The 16,149-nt window shown below is 45.3% G+C and overlaps 3 protein-coding genes across 5 annotated transcripts in view; 1 reads left to right on the top strand and 2 right to left on the bottom strand.

Annotated features, from left to right (window-relative positions):
- LOC119169507 (vascular endothelial growth factor receptor 1) overlaps positions 1-16,149 on the top strand; it is a 154,116-nt gene that overhangs the window by 98,057 nt on the left and 39,910 nt on the right. The gene's annotated exons all lie outside the window — the stretch shown is intronic.
- Positions 1,310-9,841, bottom strand: LOC119170248 (uncharacterized). 2 transcript variants are annotated; one of them, XM_037421358.2, is made up of 4 exons: positions 8,428-9,841; positions 7,197-7,340; positions 4,301-5,624; positions 1,310-1,485 (listed from the first exon to the last, which is right to left on the bottom strand). In XM_037421358.2, exons 1-4 carry the CDS (start codon positions 8,603-8,605, stop codon positions 1,320-1,322), a joined length of 1,812 nt encoding a protein of 603 aa, XP_037277255.2. In that variant the 5' UTR covers positions 8,606-9,841; the 3' UTR covers positions 1,310-1,319. The 2 variants fall into 2 exon arrangements, with proteins under 2 accessions (XP_037277255.2, XP_037277257.2); XM_037421360.2 differs by having other exon boundaries at positions 4,311-5,624.
- The window catches only part of LOC119169508 (monocarboxylate transporter 5), a 13,835-nt gene continuing 7,518 nt past the window's right edge, over positions 9,833-16,149 (bottom strand). The window contains exons 3-4 of the mRNA XM_037420550.2: positions 12,333-13,415; positions 9,833-11,486 (exon numbers count right to left, since the gene is read on the bottom strand). Coding sequence (XP_037276447.2) covers positions 11,305-11,486; positions 12,333-13,415 — 1,265 coding nt within the window. The 3' untranslated portion in view covers positions 9,833-11,304. The remainder of the gene's footprint in view (positions 11,487-12,332; positions 13,416-16,149) is intronic.

The raw sequence follows: 16,149 nt of genomic DNA, 5'->3' as shown, positions 1-16,149 counted from the left end.
CGAAAGCGAACGCCTTCTTTTTCTTTACCTTCTTAGTGCATTTATTGATCATCCCTGCTCCCGTCTGAAAGCTTCCTGCATCTAATGTGCTTTTGCTCGGCCTTCAAGATTGGTGGTATTGCAACCTTTTTGTGCCTCATCTGTATTTGCACTGCCACCGTGATTCGCGCTCCTTTCGGCAATTGACGATGTCACGTGGTGATGTCATCATGTGAGGACACGTCATATTGACGTCATTAGGTGCCATTTTTATCTGTCACGTCATCTGGTGACGTGATCACGCGAATATATTTTTGCCTCACTTGTATGGACGCCACGCACGCGAGACGCCGATGGTTACCTACCGTGTTTGATGGGGCACCGATGGATTTGGTGCAAAGATTTCGGATGCCTGTGTCCGAACTTTCAATTGTTTTTTGTGCTTCAGAGTTTTCTGTCATTGGTTCACTTATGATATGCCGCTCCACCGAGGGTGTCTAGTGGAAGGGAATGAAACTCGCGCCCTTGAGCTTAAAATGAGGATGGTCTACGCATTGCTCTTTTATCTGTCTGACACAAGTGTTGTTGTTTTTTTATTTATGGGCTGTTCTGGATTCTTCGCTCTGTACAGTCGTTTTGCAATGACTGTTCTCTTTCTCAACCATGTCTCTGAACGGATTGCAAGTGCGTCATACATCTTTTTTTTTTTGTCACGTGTGCCAAGGCATATCTGAGAGAGACTTAATGGTGTCGTACGTAGCAATGAAAAGGTTATGAAAGAATATAGAGCATGAAGTAGGTCAGATCAGTTACTATGACTAGCAATAAGTATCATACATATCACTGAATTCGCACTACTACACAATACAGAAAGGCCTATATTCAAGAGCTGAGGGAGGCCTATATGGTGTACTTTATGATTATGTTTTATTGTTACCTAAGAGTAATGGTAGTGATAATCACTGTTGTCGTGCTGTGGTAGACCGGGATTGGTTCCGTGACTATTTCCGGCATGACAAATCACTAGCAGTGACTTGGTGCGTGCGCTCTGGCTACATCTATTACACTCCATAAGTAACACTTAGTTCAAGATCATTCCAATAGGCATGCGAGTTCAAATTTACGAGAAGTTTTAATTTTTTATTTCGCTTTTCTGGTTACCGTGTGCTTTTATAGCTCTGTTCTGTGTTGAGAGGCTTCTCAGCACAGAGTGCTTGATATGATGCACTGTTGACTAAGAAACGATATGATGCGCTGTTGACTTGCAATGCCTTTGCAGCGGCTATTGTGTTATAGCTGCACCAGCGAGTCCAAATGTAATACTTACAAATCGGAGTGCTTTAGAAACGAAGCCCAGCAAATTCTATGCAGTTTATTTCGTTCGTCTGTTCTGGCACCATCTTTGTCTCATGGCAACGTATGTCCAACGAATCGTGCAGAGCGCTGTGAGTGCCGAAGTTACGAAAAAAAGGCCCGAGTAGTTTCCCAGCTGGTCTCGGAAGTAACCTGTGGACAAAAACGGGAATTTCGTAAGTGCAAAAAAATGTCAGATCTCACGTACAGTGGGAATCGATTATATGCGAAGCACGAATGAGAAATGTTGATATGTCACTTTAAAATCAGCACAACGTTACGAGGTGGAGGTAAATGATGCCGTACATGACTTCCGTGTCATGATTACAATGTTTGGATGGGTCGTTTACCTTCGTCATCTATTCACGTCACGTGATACGAAATTTAGTATATGTGGAGCTAGCGAAACGGCCGCGAGCACGCTATGAGCGTGGTATGTTGTTGTATTCTTACATGACACGCGTATCAGGATTATCATGTTTGCACCAGTCATATATTTCGTCATCCATTGACGTCCCGTAACACCAAATTTGGTATAAGTGGAGCTAGCAAAACGGCCGCGAGCGCATAATGAAGGGCCCAATATACTCCAATGTAGCGTTGACGCGCGCGCACGCTGGGCACAGTGACGCTACGTTAGCAAAACGTGAGCACTCTATAGTCTGACGCCAGGCGCGACCAGCATCCGTCGGCGCGGCCCGACGGCAACTGGCGCAAAATGCGACTTGCTGCATTTCGCGACGATGCGTTGCCCAGACAACACTGCGTCTCCACCTTTTCGGGACAGAGGGACGGGACGCTGGACGTGCTGAAACGCGCATGCATCAAAGCAATGCAGCGCGGTTTGCGCCGGCGAGTATATATGGCAGGACCGGTGCCTGGCGTGGCAACGCTGGCGTGACGCGACGAAATGAACGCCGGCGAGCACGCGCACCGCGTCACGTCTAAATGTATTGGCGCCTTGCCTGAGTGTTCTCACATGACACTCATCTCATGATTATCATGTTTACACCACTCACATACCTTCGTGATCCATTGGCGTCACGTAATACCAAATTCGGCCAACGTGAAGCCAGCAATGGGCCACGAGCGCATCATGAGCGTGGCATGTAGTCATGTTGTTACACGACACTCATCTCATGATTATCATGTTTGCACCAGTCGCATATCTTCGTCATCCATTCAATTACTGTAACATCAAATTTGGTATATGTGACGCCAGCGAAACGGCCGCGAGCGCACCATGAGCGTGGCATGTAGTCAAGTTGTTACATGACACTCATGTCATGATTTTCATGTTAGTGTCTGTTGCTTGTGTTCGCCATGCAATCATGCCATACCATACAAGTTTTGCAACATGTCATGTGAACGAAACCGCCGCAAGAGCTGCAGGACCATGAAATGTAAATCATCACATTGATGACATACATATCACGATTTTCATGTTTTGACTAGTCAAATATGTTCTTCATACAGTCATGTTATGCCATACCAAGTTTGATATCGATACTATTATCGAAACGGCCAGGAGAGCTAAAAGTCGTAGGCGGCTAGACAGACAGGAAGACGGACGGACGGACAGATGGACGGACAGACGGACAGATGGACAGGCAGACGGACTGACAGACGGACGGACGGACAGACGGACGGACAGACGGGCGGACAGACGGACGGACAGACGGGCGGACAGACGGGCGGACAGACGGATAGATAGATAGATAGATAGATAGATAGATAGATAGATAGATAGATAGATAGATAGATAGATAGATAGATAGATAGATAGATAGATAGATAGATAGATAGATAGATAGATAGATAGATAGATAGATAGATAGATAGATAGATAGATAGATAGATGCGCTTAAAGTCGCCGAGGTTCGCTAAGAGATGCTTCGCATTTAAAAAAAGATCATTGTATAATTTAGCCCCGGCGAGCCTCCATCTCTACGGGGAACCTGATTTGAATTTCAATTTGTTGCCGCCTTCCAGAGACTGTAAAACAACAATGGTACTTCTTCTGCCACCCAAAAGGAAGCTTGGCCCAGCGCCACGCGCACCGTGTCGAGTGATCAAAATCCTGTATTTATGACAAAGACAAGCGGTTCCATGCGCCACTTTATTTTTTTTTGCTACTTTTTGCTACTAAAATCAGTTCAGTGTTCGCCAATGCCTTACTTTTTCGACACATACGTTTTTGTTGTTGTTTTTTTCATACTACTGACTGTTAACTGGGCCTCATCGTTTCGACAGGAAATACGTTCATCATAGCATGAGGATCTTTTGATACAGCATTGATGGGTACGCCCTCAAGGAACCTTAGCTTTGATATGTTCAGGGACACCCTCTGAACCATGGAAGACACTGTGGAAGAAAAGAGAAAGAACGGGGATGTTCAGCGTTAAGAAGTGCAGGGAGGTTGGCCTATACAAGATTCTTCGCTCTGACCAAGTATTCTACACGTTAGATGAGGTAACGAAACCAAATCATGGTGAGTGGAGCTGACGACAAAAGGAACATGTATAGCACATAAAATCAAGGTGTGCAACGTTGACCAGCACTTTATGAATTTCAATGAAGGCCCTAAAAATTTATATCGGAAGTAAAGCCTAGCGTACCGTTTTGCTGCCACTGACAACAGCTGGCTGTCGATATGTGCAGGATTATACATGAATAATCTCTGTATATGCAAGAAAGGCGATAGTCTCTCTTCTGTGTACTGGGAGTGGGCACATGCGTATCGCATCTTCCGTAAATTTCGCAACGCTTCTCGGAGCCCGAAAACATGTTTCGCGAATGATATAGTCTAGATTATGCATAACCCAACGGTACATAGCTTGATTAGTTTTGTTGGCCGAAGTATTCCCTTATTACAGACTTGGCATATTAACAACAAGTAAGTAACGTTATGTGAAGGTTGCTGTTAATTTAGTGAGCTCATGCATCAAACGCTTACTTTTTTGTTTACCTGTACTTGCCTGTTACTGATGGCCTCAGCAGTGCAGTGAGTCCCACTATAAAGGAGCTGAAACCGTAGGCCACGCTGAAGCGGTCGATGTCCACCACTTCGGAGAATAGCACGGGGATCAGCGGTTGCGTCGACCCGTTGCACCAGCCGGCGACACCGGACAATATCAAAAGCGTGACGTAAGAGTCGAGATACGCGAAACAAATGTTCACGCACGTCCATGACGCCAGGCAAAGTGCCATAAACGTGCTTCTCGAGAAGATCTTTCGGTCCGTGATCCAACCAGACGAAAGCCTGGCGGTCAGGTCCGTGACAGTGAACGCCGAGATCAGAGTGAGCGCTTTCCATCTGTCTATGCCGCGATCTAAGGCGAAGTCTATGATTATGGTCGAAAACACGCTGGCATTCGTTATTATCACAATCTTGGCCAGAACCACTGCATAGAACTCGGTGAGCGCGAGAAAACTCAACAGTTCTTTGACCACCAACAATTTAGACTTCAGGCCTTCTGGAGGCGTCCGCTCCTCGCTTTCAGCTGTCACTTCGGCACGACTCGCCGAGAGTTCGTTACGCGAGTGTTTCCTGCTACACGTTTGCTTCGCATTGTTAGCGATAAACTGGGAGAGTGTTCCACGATCTTGCGTGTTTTCATGGTCTATGTGTTCTCTTAGGCATAGGACCTGGGTGGCACCTGTTGTCGATGTCATCGCCGACGCTGCTCGTCTCCTCGTCTCCACAACTTCCCGTAAACTACCAGATCGTTCATTCGTGCTCGAGAAACGCACCCTGCATAGAACCGAAAGCTCGACTTCCACCGAGACGTACCCATACGTTGTTTCACAAGGCTCGAAGCAGCCATTTTCCACGCCAAGTTTCAGACTGCCTCTCCCGCATGATTCACCATTCACGTTTTCTATGCAGTCAGTGCCGTCCAGCACACTGACAGAGCGAGTGCTTTCAACTTGAACATTCTTGTCCACGTCACAATCCGATGCCCAGTTCACACAGGCGGTACCTGACTCACGTATAATTCGACCACCTACCTCGGAAGATTCAGCGAGTTTGTCATCAGTTTGATCAGGTTGTTTTGGAGCCGGTATGCGCTGTAGTAGTGTGCCGATTGTCCCATTAAGTATTGTTCCTCCAGCGATTAAGAATGAGCCCCGGAAGCCAAATTCGTCGATGGCGTACTGCAGTACTGGTGGAAAGATGAGACCGCCCAACGATAAGCCAGCCAGGTTAAGTCCGGAAGCGACTGCACGGTACTTGTTAAAGTGCTGGTTGATCACCGTGTTGGACAATGTCACGTGGCCGACACTCCACCCTGCATGGTAGAGAATGTCGAGCAAAAACAATAATGTAGCGATTATTGTGCATTGTCAGGCGCTTTTGGCACAGGACTGTGGACACAATATGTTGCGTGAGCCACAGAAACACGCTTAAAAGGCATACGACTTTAAAACGTTACGTTTATCCTACGTCATCAAGGTAGGCAACTCATCGTGGGCTGTGCGAATAATAAATAGGACCTGCAGAATGCTTCTTTTCTTACATCAAGAAAAGTTGTCCTTGAGTTTAGCAATCTTTTAGTCTTCTTTATTGACACTGTTTAGTTTCGTTACACATGTATTCTTTCCAAGATACTCGAGGTTTGAGGAAGTGATTATCATTCGCTTTATTTGGGTTCGCAACAACAAACCAATGCAGGCCAAAACTGAAGCTATGGACAGCGCATTTCTATATATGCAAAAGCGATTCCGGTAGAGGGTGGTTATTCACAGAAGAAAGTAATAACATACGTAGCTTAGGAAATGACAAAGACATTCTAGAAAAGCCCATGAACCACATGGCGTGGAATTGAACGAGAAATAAATAAAAAATCCCGGCATATGCACGAAGTGAATGATGATGAGTGGGCGAAGTAGTGAGATCGTTTGGTGTAACCGTAACTCGACCCACCCGTGACATCGACCACTCAACCATGTAAATGAGTGGCATAACGATGTACAGTAATCTACAATGTTTATTGGTCATAAGCGGTATGTTATGTTGAGTTGCGAACTTTTCTTTGCTTTCATTATTGCTGCCTTGTTTCCCGCCTTCTAGCCTGAAGTTGGCAAATACGAGATCTGGGCACGCCCTTCTGGTGATTTTTCGGTTGGCTCCAGTCATACGAAATGCACAGTAGAGCATATCGAGACGTCATATACTGCACAAGTCAACCGTTGTCCATGCTCGTCAGCACCTTCATCGTCATAAGCGTCATCGTCATGGCGCATAGAGGCCATAGCTTGCATGTGCTGTGCCGCGATGACAGAAAGAAAATGTGTGGTCTGAAACGCACTTGTTCTTCATCGTCAGCAGCATCCTCATCGTCATCGAGGGACGGTGGCGGACTCGTCTCGACCATAACAGGCGTAACATTAAGAAAGCGCAAGACAGCATGATGACTAAGTTAATCATTAGACAGCAGAATATGTCCGACCACAAAGATAGCTGGTATCCCAGTTGACATTTAGCAATAGACATGGATCTGCTCCGGTCCATGCTGAGTTGAACATACCGATGGTCGGAACAATGGTGGGGACATCAAGGGGGGAGACTCAGTCGAAGGCAGCTACAAAATAAAGGGAGATACAAAACTGAGAACCTCGCAAACATAAAATTGAATAATCTGGCACAATGTAGCCTTTGCCTTGCAGTAAGCATAAGGTGCTCATAATGACGATAAAGTAGTGTTGAGTCGGATTTTGTTTTAATGACCTCCGATCTGACACTGTCGAGAATACTGAAGTATATTTCGACGTTGTCACACTTTGCGTAAACGTAGGAGGCATTGATACGACATCTGTTTGTCGGCAAACCTCTTGACTCATTCGTACAACAAGGTCCTCACCATGAACAACTCCGTACAGTAGGGCAAGATAGGTGACTCCGGTGGCGAAAAAGCATAACGATACAGCGATGGCTGCGACCAGGCAGGCGGTGAAGGTAATCTTCCACACTGCCACGTACCTCGCAACGATTCCCGCCACCAGGGCTGTAAAAGAAAAAAAAATTGTAGTTAAGAAAACTCCTCGCGTACATGACCCTGAGTAATGACAATGCAACTGCGGAATGGTTTTTGTTGAGGGGGCGAAGTTTTTCGTGGACGCTACAAGAAACGCTAGTGCTAATTTTCTAAATCTCTGGTGTTCCTGAAAACTATAAAATGTTGTTGAGCTAATTGATTCGTACTGAAGAAATATTAAGGACGCAACCCAAAAGATAGGGCATAATTTTTCTGTCTATGTGGGTTGCGTCCTTAATATGTATTCAGCATGTTCCATCAAAGTGCTGATCTATGTGTCATGATTGTGTTCGTCGTCCGAACATCGGAATAAAGCGGGCTAATTATCCAGCAGATGCCACCTTACCTTGAGTTGAATATCCATATCTGCTTTTTTCGTATACTGATTTGCATGTTTATAAATATAGACGTCATAAAAAACACTAAAACAGAATGGCTGTTTTATTGTTGCGATCATGAGTGTGTTCGTCAAGTTTTATCTTTATTCTGTATCTACGTTTTTCTTTTTAAATTCATTCGGACATTCATACGTAATCGCAGTTGGAGCAACTATGGTGCATAGTTGAAATTTCTATTCAACTAAAAATAAAAACTGAAATGTATGCAACGAAGTAAAGGTGCAATTTCATTCAAAAAAATGTGTATTTTAGGACCAAGCTACACTAAGAATAGACCATGTTATTCAAACCTTAATCTCCATCCTCGGCTTTACTTGACTCGATAACAACTTACTCATATTTTAAGATATTCCGAACTGCGCTGGAAGAGCTCTTACCTGCCATATCTACTGAGAATGACTCTACGTACAGTGAAGGTAACACAAACTAATTCGTCTAACTTCTATGCCGAAAACATACACTTTATTCAGCTGTGGTTCTTCAACCTACCCCTAAATATGAGTACACGGGTGCTGTTGCACCAATCCCTTATACAGATGCGGTCGCCGTGGCAAGTAATCGTACCGGCGCCCTCTTTGTACTCGGTAGCGCAACACTCAAGTCGCATATCTACCATGGTGAACTTGTCACAGTAGCACAAGGAAGCAGAGAGCAATCACCTGCAGTGAAGTAGCACGTGACAGACAAGGTGCCCGGCCAGATGGCTTCTTCCCGTGTAACATGGAAGGTATCTATGATGCCGACGTATACTATGGCTGCCGACCGATAAACGACGACGAAAAAGACATTGACCCAACAGCAGCCAGCTGCCACGAGCCAACTCCTGGTGGAGTCCATGGCACAATTACTGCAGTCGTCGTCCGATCATCGAGCTGCGGTGCGCCCTCACGAGTTTTATGTCGCTTCATTCCTTATCGGGTTGGAAAGAAACACGCACTGTCTTTGCGGCCGCAATGAGCTTCGCAACGTTCGTGCGTGTGAGACAACGACGGAAGGATATTATGCTACCCGCAAGGGCCTCGGGGAGACTGCGTTTTCTTCGTATGCAAGGAGCAAACTGTCTTCAACAGAAAGGCAATGTGACGATGGGCACTGAAGAGATAAGATAAGTGTGGCTTTTTATGTCTAGGTATCTTAAGCCTTGCGCGGGCTTTAACAAACGAGTGAAATTATTGAGCTGGAACGCATCCATGTCCCCTGGTGTGTTCGAGCATACATCCGTCCCATATGATAAGAATCACGAAGCCCTTGATGGTTTCACAAATGCGAATGCACGAGTGTTGCCAAGCAATTTTGAAATCCCTACATCACGGTCAAAATTACCATACACAATTTTCATTGCCCTAAATTTTACCCTACTCCTAAAAACAGCTCAATGTAACAATAAGGTTAAGAAGGAAGGGGAGGGGGCAAAGTTCTTAGGCCATGCTCGCATAGGAATACGTGGGATAGTGGCCTGGAAACGTTTGAACCCCCCCCCCCCTACATGCATCACTATACGACATTTGCATGTGTAGTGGCACCTAAGTCGTAAGCAACCTTGAACATCGCATCGAAAATTAGTTTTAAAGAATGTCCCAGCTTTGCCGCAAAGGCAAAGCAATGAACGTGATAGCAACGAATTGGAAGGTAACGCGCAGAATGGCAAGCAAATTGAAACGTGCCCCGCGTTTCTTATGGACAAATGACGCAAGAAACGTACTCTGTACCTGTACAGATGAACACGAATAAGCGTCTCAGATGTTACTTCGCTGTGTTTGAAACAGTCTGAAAAGTGCGCCCTTTTTCGCAAACGGAGACTGAGAAACGATTGTAGTGACCTTTGTGCGCCCGGCAACTACAATAGAATCGTTCCAGTAAAAGCCCAACGCCAGCCAAGGCGTACGGTCCTCCCCACCAAGATATCATAAGGGCGCGCGAGAGAGCGTCCACTCCCCTCCTCTCCGCGGGTCAAAGTACGCGTGGAAGATAAAAGCGCGCGCCGCCTCTTCGTGACGATGTGACGACGTGTGCTCATTGCGCCATCTTGCTGATAATGCTGAAAACACAATAATCCCTCCCCCCCACCCGATATGCCCGTCAATAGCAGTGAGTGGTAGATATGATTAGCTTGCCGTTTGATCGTTGAAAGAGGTGCTCCTCAACGGCTCAGTGGTTAACGCCTTGCATTCGTGACTCAGAGAAGCCACGTTCGTTTCCGCGTCACGGAATCTTTTTCTCGATTATTTTTTATTGTTTTTACATGTATATAGATACGTATACATATACGGTGAGTGACGGTAACGTCGACTTCGACGCTGGCGGCAAAATCCAGTGGAGAGTGTCCGTATAATTGCTATCGCAATATAAACTTGGTGCTACAACATCTACCGCGATGAAACATGGCTTGAAAACTGCTGTTCTGGAAGAGCTGGCTGGCTATTTAAGCCGCGATGCTCCTCCCAAGTTCTATTGATGACTGACAATGCCAGCGCCGCCACCCGGGCGAACAGAGAAGCACAAATTGGCAACGTTTGCGGAACCACCCGATCGCCAGAGAGTCAGCCCACTGCCCTCTTCTAGTACACTGTACCCCTATAGGTCATGTGTAACACCGTCATTCGTTCAAATCATCATGACAAAAAAAAGAAAGAAAACGTGGTCCATACCAACACCACGTCGCTGAAGCTGCGCTGCAGCAGGCAATCGAAACTTATAGTACCTCCAAAGTTACATTTGAGAAATCTTTCGCGGTGAGGAAATCATGTGTTGGCAGATCATAATCGGCATCTAATAGTGGCGTATGGCTATACCTTTATTATTCACTCGTGCTGCACCTTTTTATGCCATTCATAGCCAGTTTTTTACAAATATTTGCGACTCCAGTGCACTGATGAGCTATCGTTTTGAATCTTCTTTCTTTGATAGTAGCTCAGCAGCTTCCTTGGCATCCGGATACTTACACTTCTATTCATGTTTACAATTTTCCGGTCTTCTAACACATCTGTGCCGTCTACTTGACTGTTGTGAAAGTTATAATAACACTTCGCTTAAGAGTCACTCGTCGTTTCAACCAATTGATGCTGCATGCTGTCTTAATTGCCGAAGAAAGGCTGTTTTGAATGAAGTTAGTGACCATTTTAATTTATACCACCAGAACAGAATGCGAGTGATTTTTTTTGGAGGGGGGAGGGGGTCTATCTGTTACAAAACTACCTGCACACAGTCTTTCAGTACACATATTTTGTTTTCTTACCTTTTCTACAGCCACCATCTAAATTGTTCGACACCGGTGGAATCTCCGACTACTATCTCCCCAAAAGTTGATTGGCTTGAGTAATGCTGCTTTCTCGGTTAAGGCTGTCGTAACAGGTGGAAGCGAAGACAACTGAGGCACGAGGCACATATCGCTGCCTCGTGGTTGCTTCTGAAAATCGACGTTCAGGCACAGCCCAGATATCGAACTTGTGTTTGGTTCAATGGCATGCCGTTGTCAACAAAATTAATTATGTAGGCTCACAATATTCTTTGCTAACGTTTTCTACCAGCACCCCTTCTCACAATGTGCGAGCGCAGTTATTTAGTTTCGAGCTGGTTCTCGGTGATTTGGTGTATTTCGTCATCGACGTGCATCCTTCTCTTAATCGATAGCACAACCACAGCAGAGATACACACATCGTCGCTCCGCCGGTGACTCTGAACAAGCCGGCGTAGTCTCCATGATTATCTCTGAAGAATCCTGCGGATATAGAGAGGAAGCGAGACATTGCACTCGTAAGCCAGGTGGAAAGTGCGAAAGTACAACTGGACAGAGATATATAAAAAGCGTGGGGTGATATCATTATTGTACGCGGTATGCCGATTTCAGACAGAAAATACCAGGTGATCCCGAAGGTAGTACAGTCTATCAGAGCATCTCGCTGAGACACATACATGGCCATGACTACAGTATTAGCCTGCACAATGCTGACTGTCGTTATCGCTTGCTTACGTTGGCTAAATAATGACTAATACTCGCTAATTTAGCGGTAATGTAGGCTATTCGCAGTTATCACGTCGACATAGTGCCATTTTAATATTAATTTAGTAATTGAGTTGTTTTTCTTGTAATAAAAAGTTGTGCAATGGCAAAAACAAACTAGAAATAATGATCATATACGCACATTCAGGTTCACTCTAAGTGCCTAATACGAATTTCCTCGATGATTTCTCGCCTCTCACCTATATACGCGGTACCAGTAAACGTAAACTATAGGTAATATACAAAGCACTTGTGTAGCTTATACACACCAACCACTACACCACTGTGGCAGTTTCTTTCCATTCTTCAGGAATTACAGGTATACCGTACCGTGACAGGACGGCAACAGGGTTGTTACGATTAAGAATCAACACCCTGAACACAACTTGCAAATAATCACACAGAGTGCACGAACATATTCACACCACATATGTTAAGAGTTGGACATTGGTGTGCAGCACTTCGTTCGCGTTTCCCGGTATTCTTCCAGAACATGGAGCATACTCTATTTTTTTATACTCCACCAGTAACATTCAAATCGCCACAGAGACTGCTTTCACTTACCTATTAGTAAAGGCCTTGCGAGTCCCGCAAGTCCAGCGACTGCGTTGGCACATCCGAAACAGACGCCGACCTTGTCGAGGCCTACCAGCTCCATGACGAGCACCACCACAAGTATTATGGTTGAACCGTTGCACCAGCCGAGCAACACTGACAAAACCATGAGGCTCGGGTACGAGCTGCACAGCGGCATCAGGCAAAGCGATGCGCCCCACAGCGCTAAGTGCGAGCACATCATGGTGCTCTTTCGCAGGTACTTCCTGTCCGTAATCCAACCAGAGCCGAGCCGAGCCAACAGATCGCTCACCGCGTAAACTGATACCAGGTATACCCCGCTCCACGCAGATATCCCCCGATCCACTGCGAAGTCGACAGCGACAGTGGTATAGGTGGCCATGTTAAAGTGTATCACTGTGAAAGAAAAGGTTATGACGTAGTACTCAGGTAAGGAGAGAAAAGTAAGGAAGTGTTCTCCGTTGGGTCTCATAAGTCCACCGTTCCGTGGCCTACGCTGAACTTCATTTAGTCTGACTGAATCCGATAAAGCGCGTTTCTCTTCAGAAATGTAAACGTCGTCTTTCGCGCATTCGGAATCACCCGTGCTACTGGCGTTCATGGCTTCTTCCTTGTTATGGATTTCGATGTCGTGAACGTCACTGGCCAAATTATGCATCATCTGGCTACACTGGTCGACAGTGCCATTGCATCCACAAGGACGTGTGTCATGGAGTGTTTGTGGAGAATCAGAACTTTCATGAGTTCTGAGAGATCTATCTTCCCGTTCAGTGATCGCTTTTCTTTTATCTGAATCATGGGTTAAGGCTCCTCTTTCATCTTCGTTCTCTTGAGCGTGCGGTGGAGTGCGTTGCAGCAGAGCACCGACCACCGAGTTGAGGATGATGGCTCCAACGATTAAGAACGTGCCGTGAATTCCGTATTTCTCCTCCACTGCCTGCACAACGGGAGGGAAGACAAATCCTCCAACTGTAAATCCCGCGTTGGCGATGCCGGAGGCGACTGCGCGGTACTTGACAAAGTGCTGGTTTACCACGATGCTGAAGAGACTCAGCAAGCCGACACTGGTGCCTGTATGGGAATGGGAACATTAGAAAATAAATAAATTCTGGCGTTCCAAGGGGCGAAAACCACATAATTATGAAGCACTCCACAAAAAGAAGGACGGCAGGGGAGTCTGCGGCTTAATTTTCACCCCAATTAAGTGTCTTTAACCTGCTCCAATGAAAACAAAAAGGGTACAAATCAAATCAAGAACCCTACTTTGTATAATGACTAGGCTTGTGAGAATATTCGAGCACCTCGAATAACCGAACGAATACTAAGGTGTTCCAATTCATTTCGATTCGAATTTAAATTATCGGCAATTTTGAAGAATCTGAATTTTTTAAAGATGGTTTCATGAAGTAAAGACTTCTACGGATGCCCGTTTGTTTAGTAAGAATCATTGAATAAAAAGGCGAAGACGCCAATCCCAACAAAATAAAAAAATCACAGCATATTCACAAAGAAACTGATAGAGAGTGGGCGAAGCACCGGGGGATCATGATCCCTCGTATAGAAAGCCAAAGTAACGCATGGTGGCGCTGCGACTCCGGACATGCAGCGCCATCTTTGGTAGAAAAGTAGAAATCAGGGATGTAGATGGCGCGTTTTCCCTTCGCTTGCTAAGGCACGTGACAAGTCACCTCGAAAAAGAAGACACAAACCCAAGAGTTGGTGGAATGAGGAAGTTCAGAGAGCCATAGCAAAATGCCAGGAAGCTTCTAGGGAACACATATATGCTAAGCAGCGGGGTGAACTGACAGATGATGTTGAAAGAAAATCGGAAATCTGTCTAAGCTCTAAAAGGGAAGCATCGCTTCTGATCAATGAAAAGATTAGAAGAAAGGGTGCTCAGTGGCTGGCAGAAGTACATAAAAAGGATAGAAGGGAAGCTGCGAAATTTCGGAACCATCTAAACTCCCTAAGAAATGAGACGAGCCTAGAGCAGAAGTTTATAACTGCAGCTCAAGGTGCTAGGCTAGAAGGAGACGAAGCTATTGAATATATAAGAACCAGGGTGACAGAAAAATTTCAACAAAGAAGTGCCTTATGCACCAAAATAAACAAGAATGAATCAAGTGGCACAATGACTCCATTTTTACAACGAGAGTGGGAAAGGGCCGAGAAAAGGGTTCCTAGTAATACATCAACAGGCCCAGATGGCATTCGAATTAGGCTGATAAAGACATTGGGTCCGAAGTTTAAGCAAACTTTGAGAGAGGCAGTGAGCAAAATAATAATCGATGGTGAAAGTCACCGATGGATGGAAACTTAGCAAGATGAGCGTGATCTATGAACGAAAGGGGGACAAAGCTGACATAAACAACTACCGTCCTATAACGCTGACATCAGTGGTCTACAGGCTGGATATGCAGGTTATAGAGGAAAAACTGCAGGCATGAATAGAGGATGATGGGGTGCTGTGGCAACTACACAATGAGTTTCGGAAACACAGGAGGGTGGAAGACAATCTGTTCTCACTGACGCAGTGCATCGAAATAGCAGGAAAGGTACACAGGCCCCTGTGGCTAGCAGTTTTGGATATCAAGGGAGCGTATGATAGCGTAGTTCAAGAGGACTTGCGGAGCATACTGGACACACTAGGTGTGGAAGATGGAGTCCCTAATCTTTTAAAGGTAATCTATAAAGGTAACAAGGTAGTCCTGAAGTGGGAAAACAGGTATCCAAGCCCGCAGAGGTAAAACGGGGGCTTAGACAGGGGTGTCCCCTGTCACCCATGTTATTCATGATGTACATACAAGGATTAGAGGACAAATTAGAGGGAAGTGGACTTGGCTTCAACCTCTCTTTCGTCAAACAATAAAAACTCATTGAGCAGGCACTACCAGCATTGATGTAACCAGATGATATAGTGCTAATAACCGACCACAACGAAAATTGGCAGAGATTGATGAACATCTGCGGTAATGAGGTAGATAGGTTAGATTTCAGATTCAGTAAGGAAAAATCAGCAGACATGATCTTTAATGATAACGAAGACAGTGAGCTTAGAATACAGGAGGTCACGCTAGAGATAAGAGATAAATACAAATATCTGGACATTTGGATAAGCAATGGGACCGAGTACCTAAGGGGACACGAAATATACGTGACGACTAAAGGTAACAAGAATGCAGCAGTGGTGAAAAACAGGGCACTGTGGAATTACAATAGGTATGATGTTGTAAGAGGAATACGGAAAGGGGTCATGGTTCCTGGTCTGGCGTTCGGCAATGCGGTCTTGTGCATGAGATCAGAAATTCAAGCAAGATGAGAAATTAAGCAACATGGAATAGGTGGGCTTGCCTTAGCAGTTCACGGGAATACACAAAATCAGGAAATACAAGGTGATATGGGATGGACATAATTTGAGGGCAGAGAAGCTAGCAGCAAGATAAAATTTGAGAAGCGATTGAGAGAAATGGGGGAGGAGCGTTGGGCTAGAAAAGTACTCAGTTACTTGTACATGAGGAATATCGATACAAAGTGGAGGAAGCGAACCAGAAAATTGACTGGTAAATACTTAGAAAATAGCACGGGCCAAACCAAAAAGAATTATCGGTTAAGAAGAAGGTGAGACCGATATGTGGAGAATTGGCATGATTAAGAAGTCCGCACTATAGATCTATCGAACTTTAAAGCAGGAAATTGCCAAGGATAGGATCTATGATAATACTCGGGGTAGTTATCTACTGTCTGAGGCCAGGACGGGAGTATTGCGAACCAAGACATATCGGGCCAAATACGAAGGGGTAGACAC

Source organism: Rhipicephalus microplus, chromosome 2 (genome assembly GCF_043290135.1).
Source record: "Rhipicephalus microplus isolate Deutch F79 chromosome 2, USDA_Rmic, whole genome shotgun sequence".
In the NCBI taxonomy this organism is placed as follows: domain Eukaryota; kingdom Metazoa; phylum Arthropoda; class Arachnida; order Ixodida; family Ixodidae; genus Rhipicephalus; species Rhipicephalus microplus.
The sequence above is the reverse complement of the archived record's forward strand: the minus strand, read 5'-3'. Positions and strand labels throughout refer to the sequence as shown.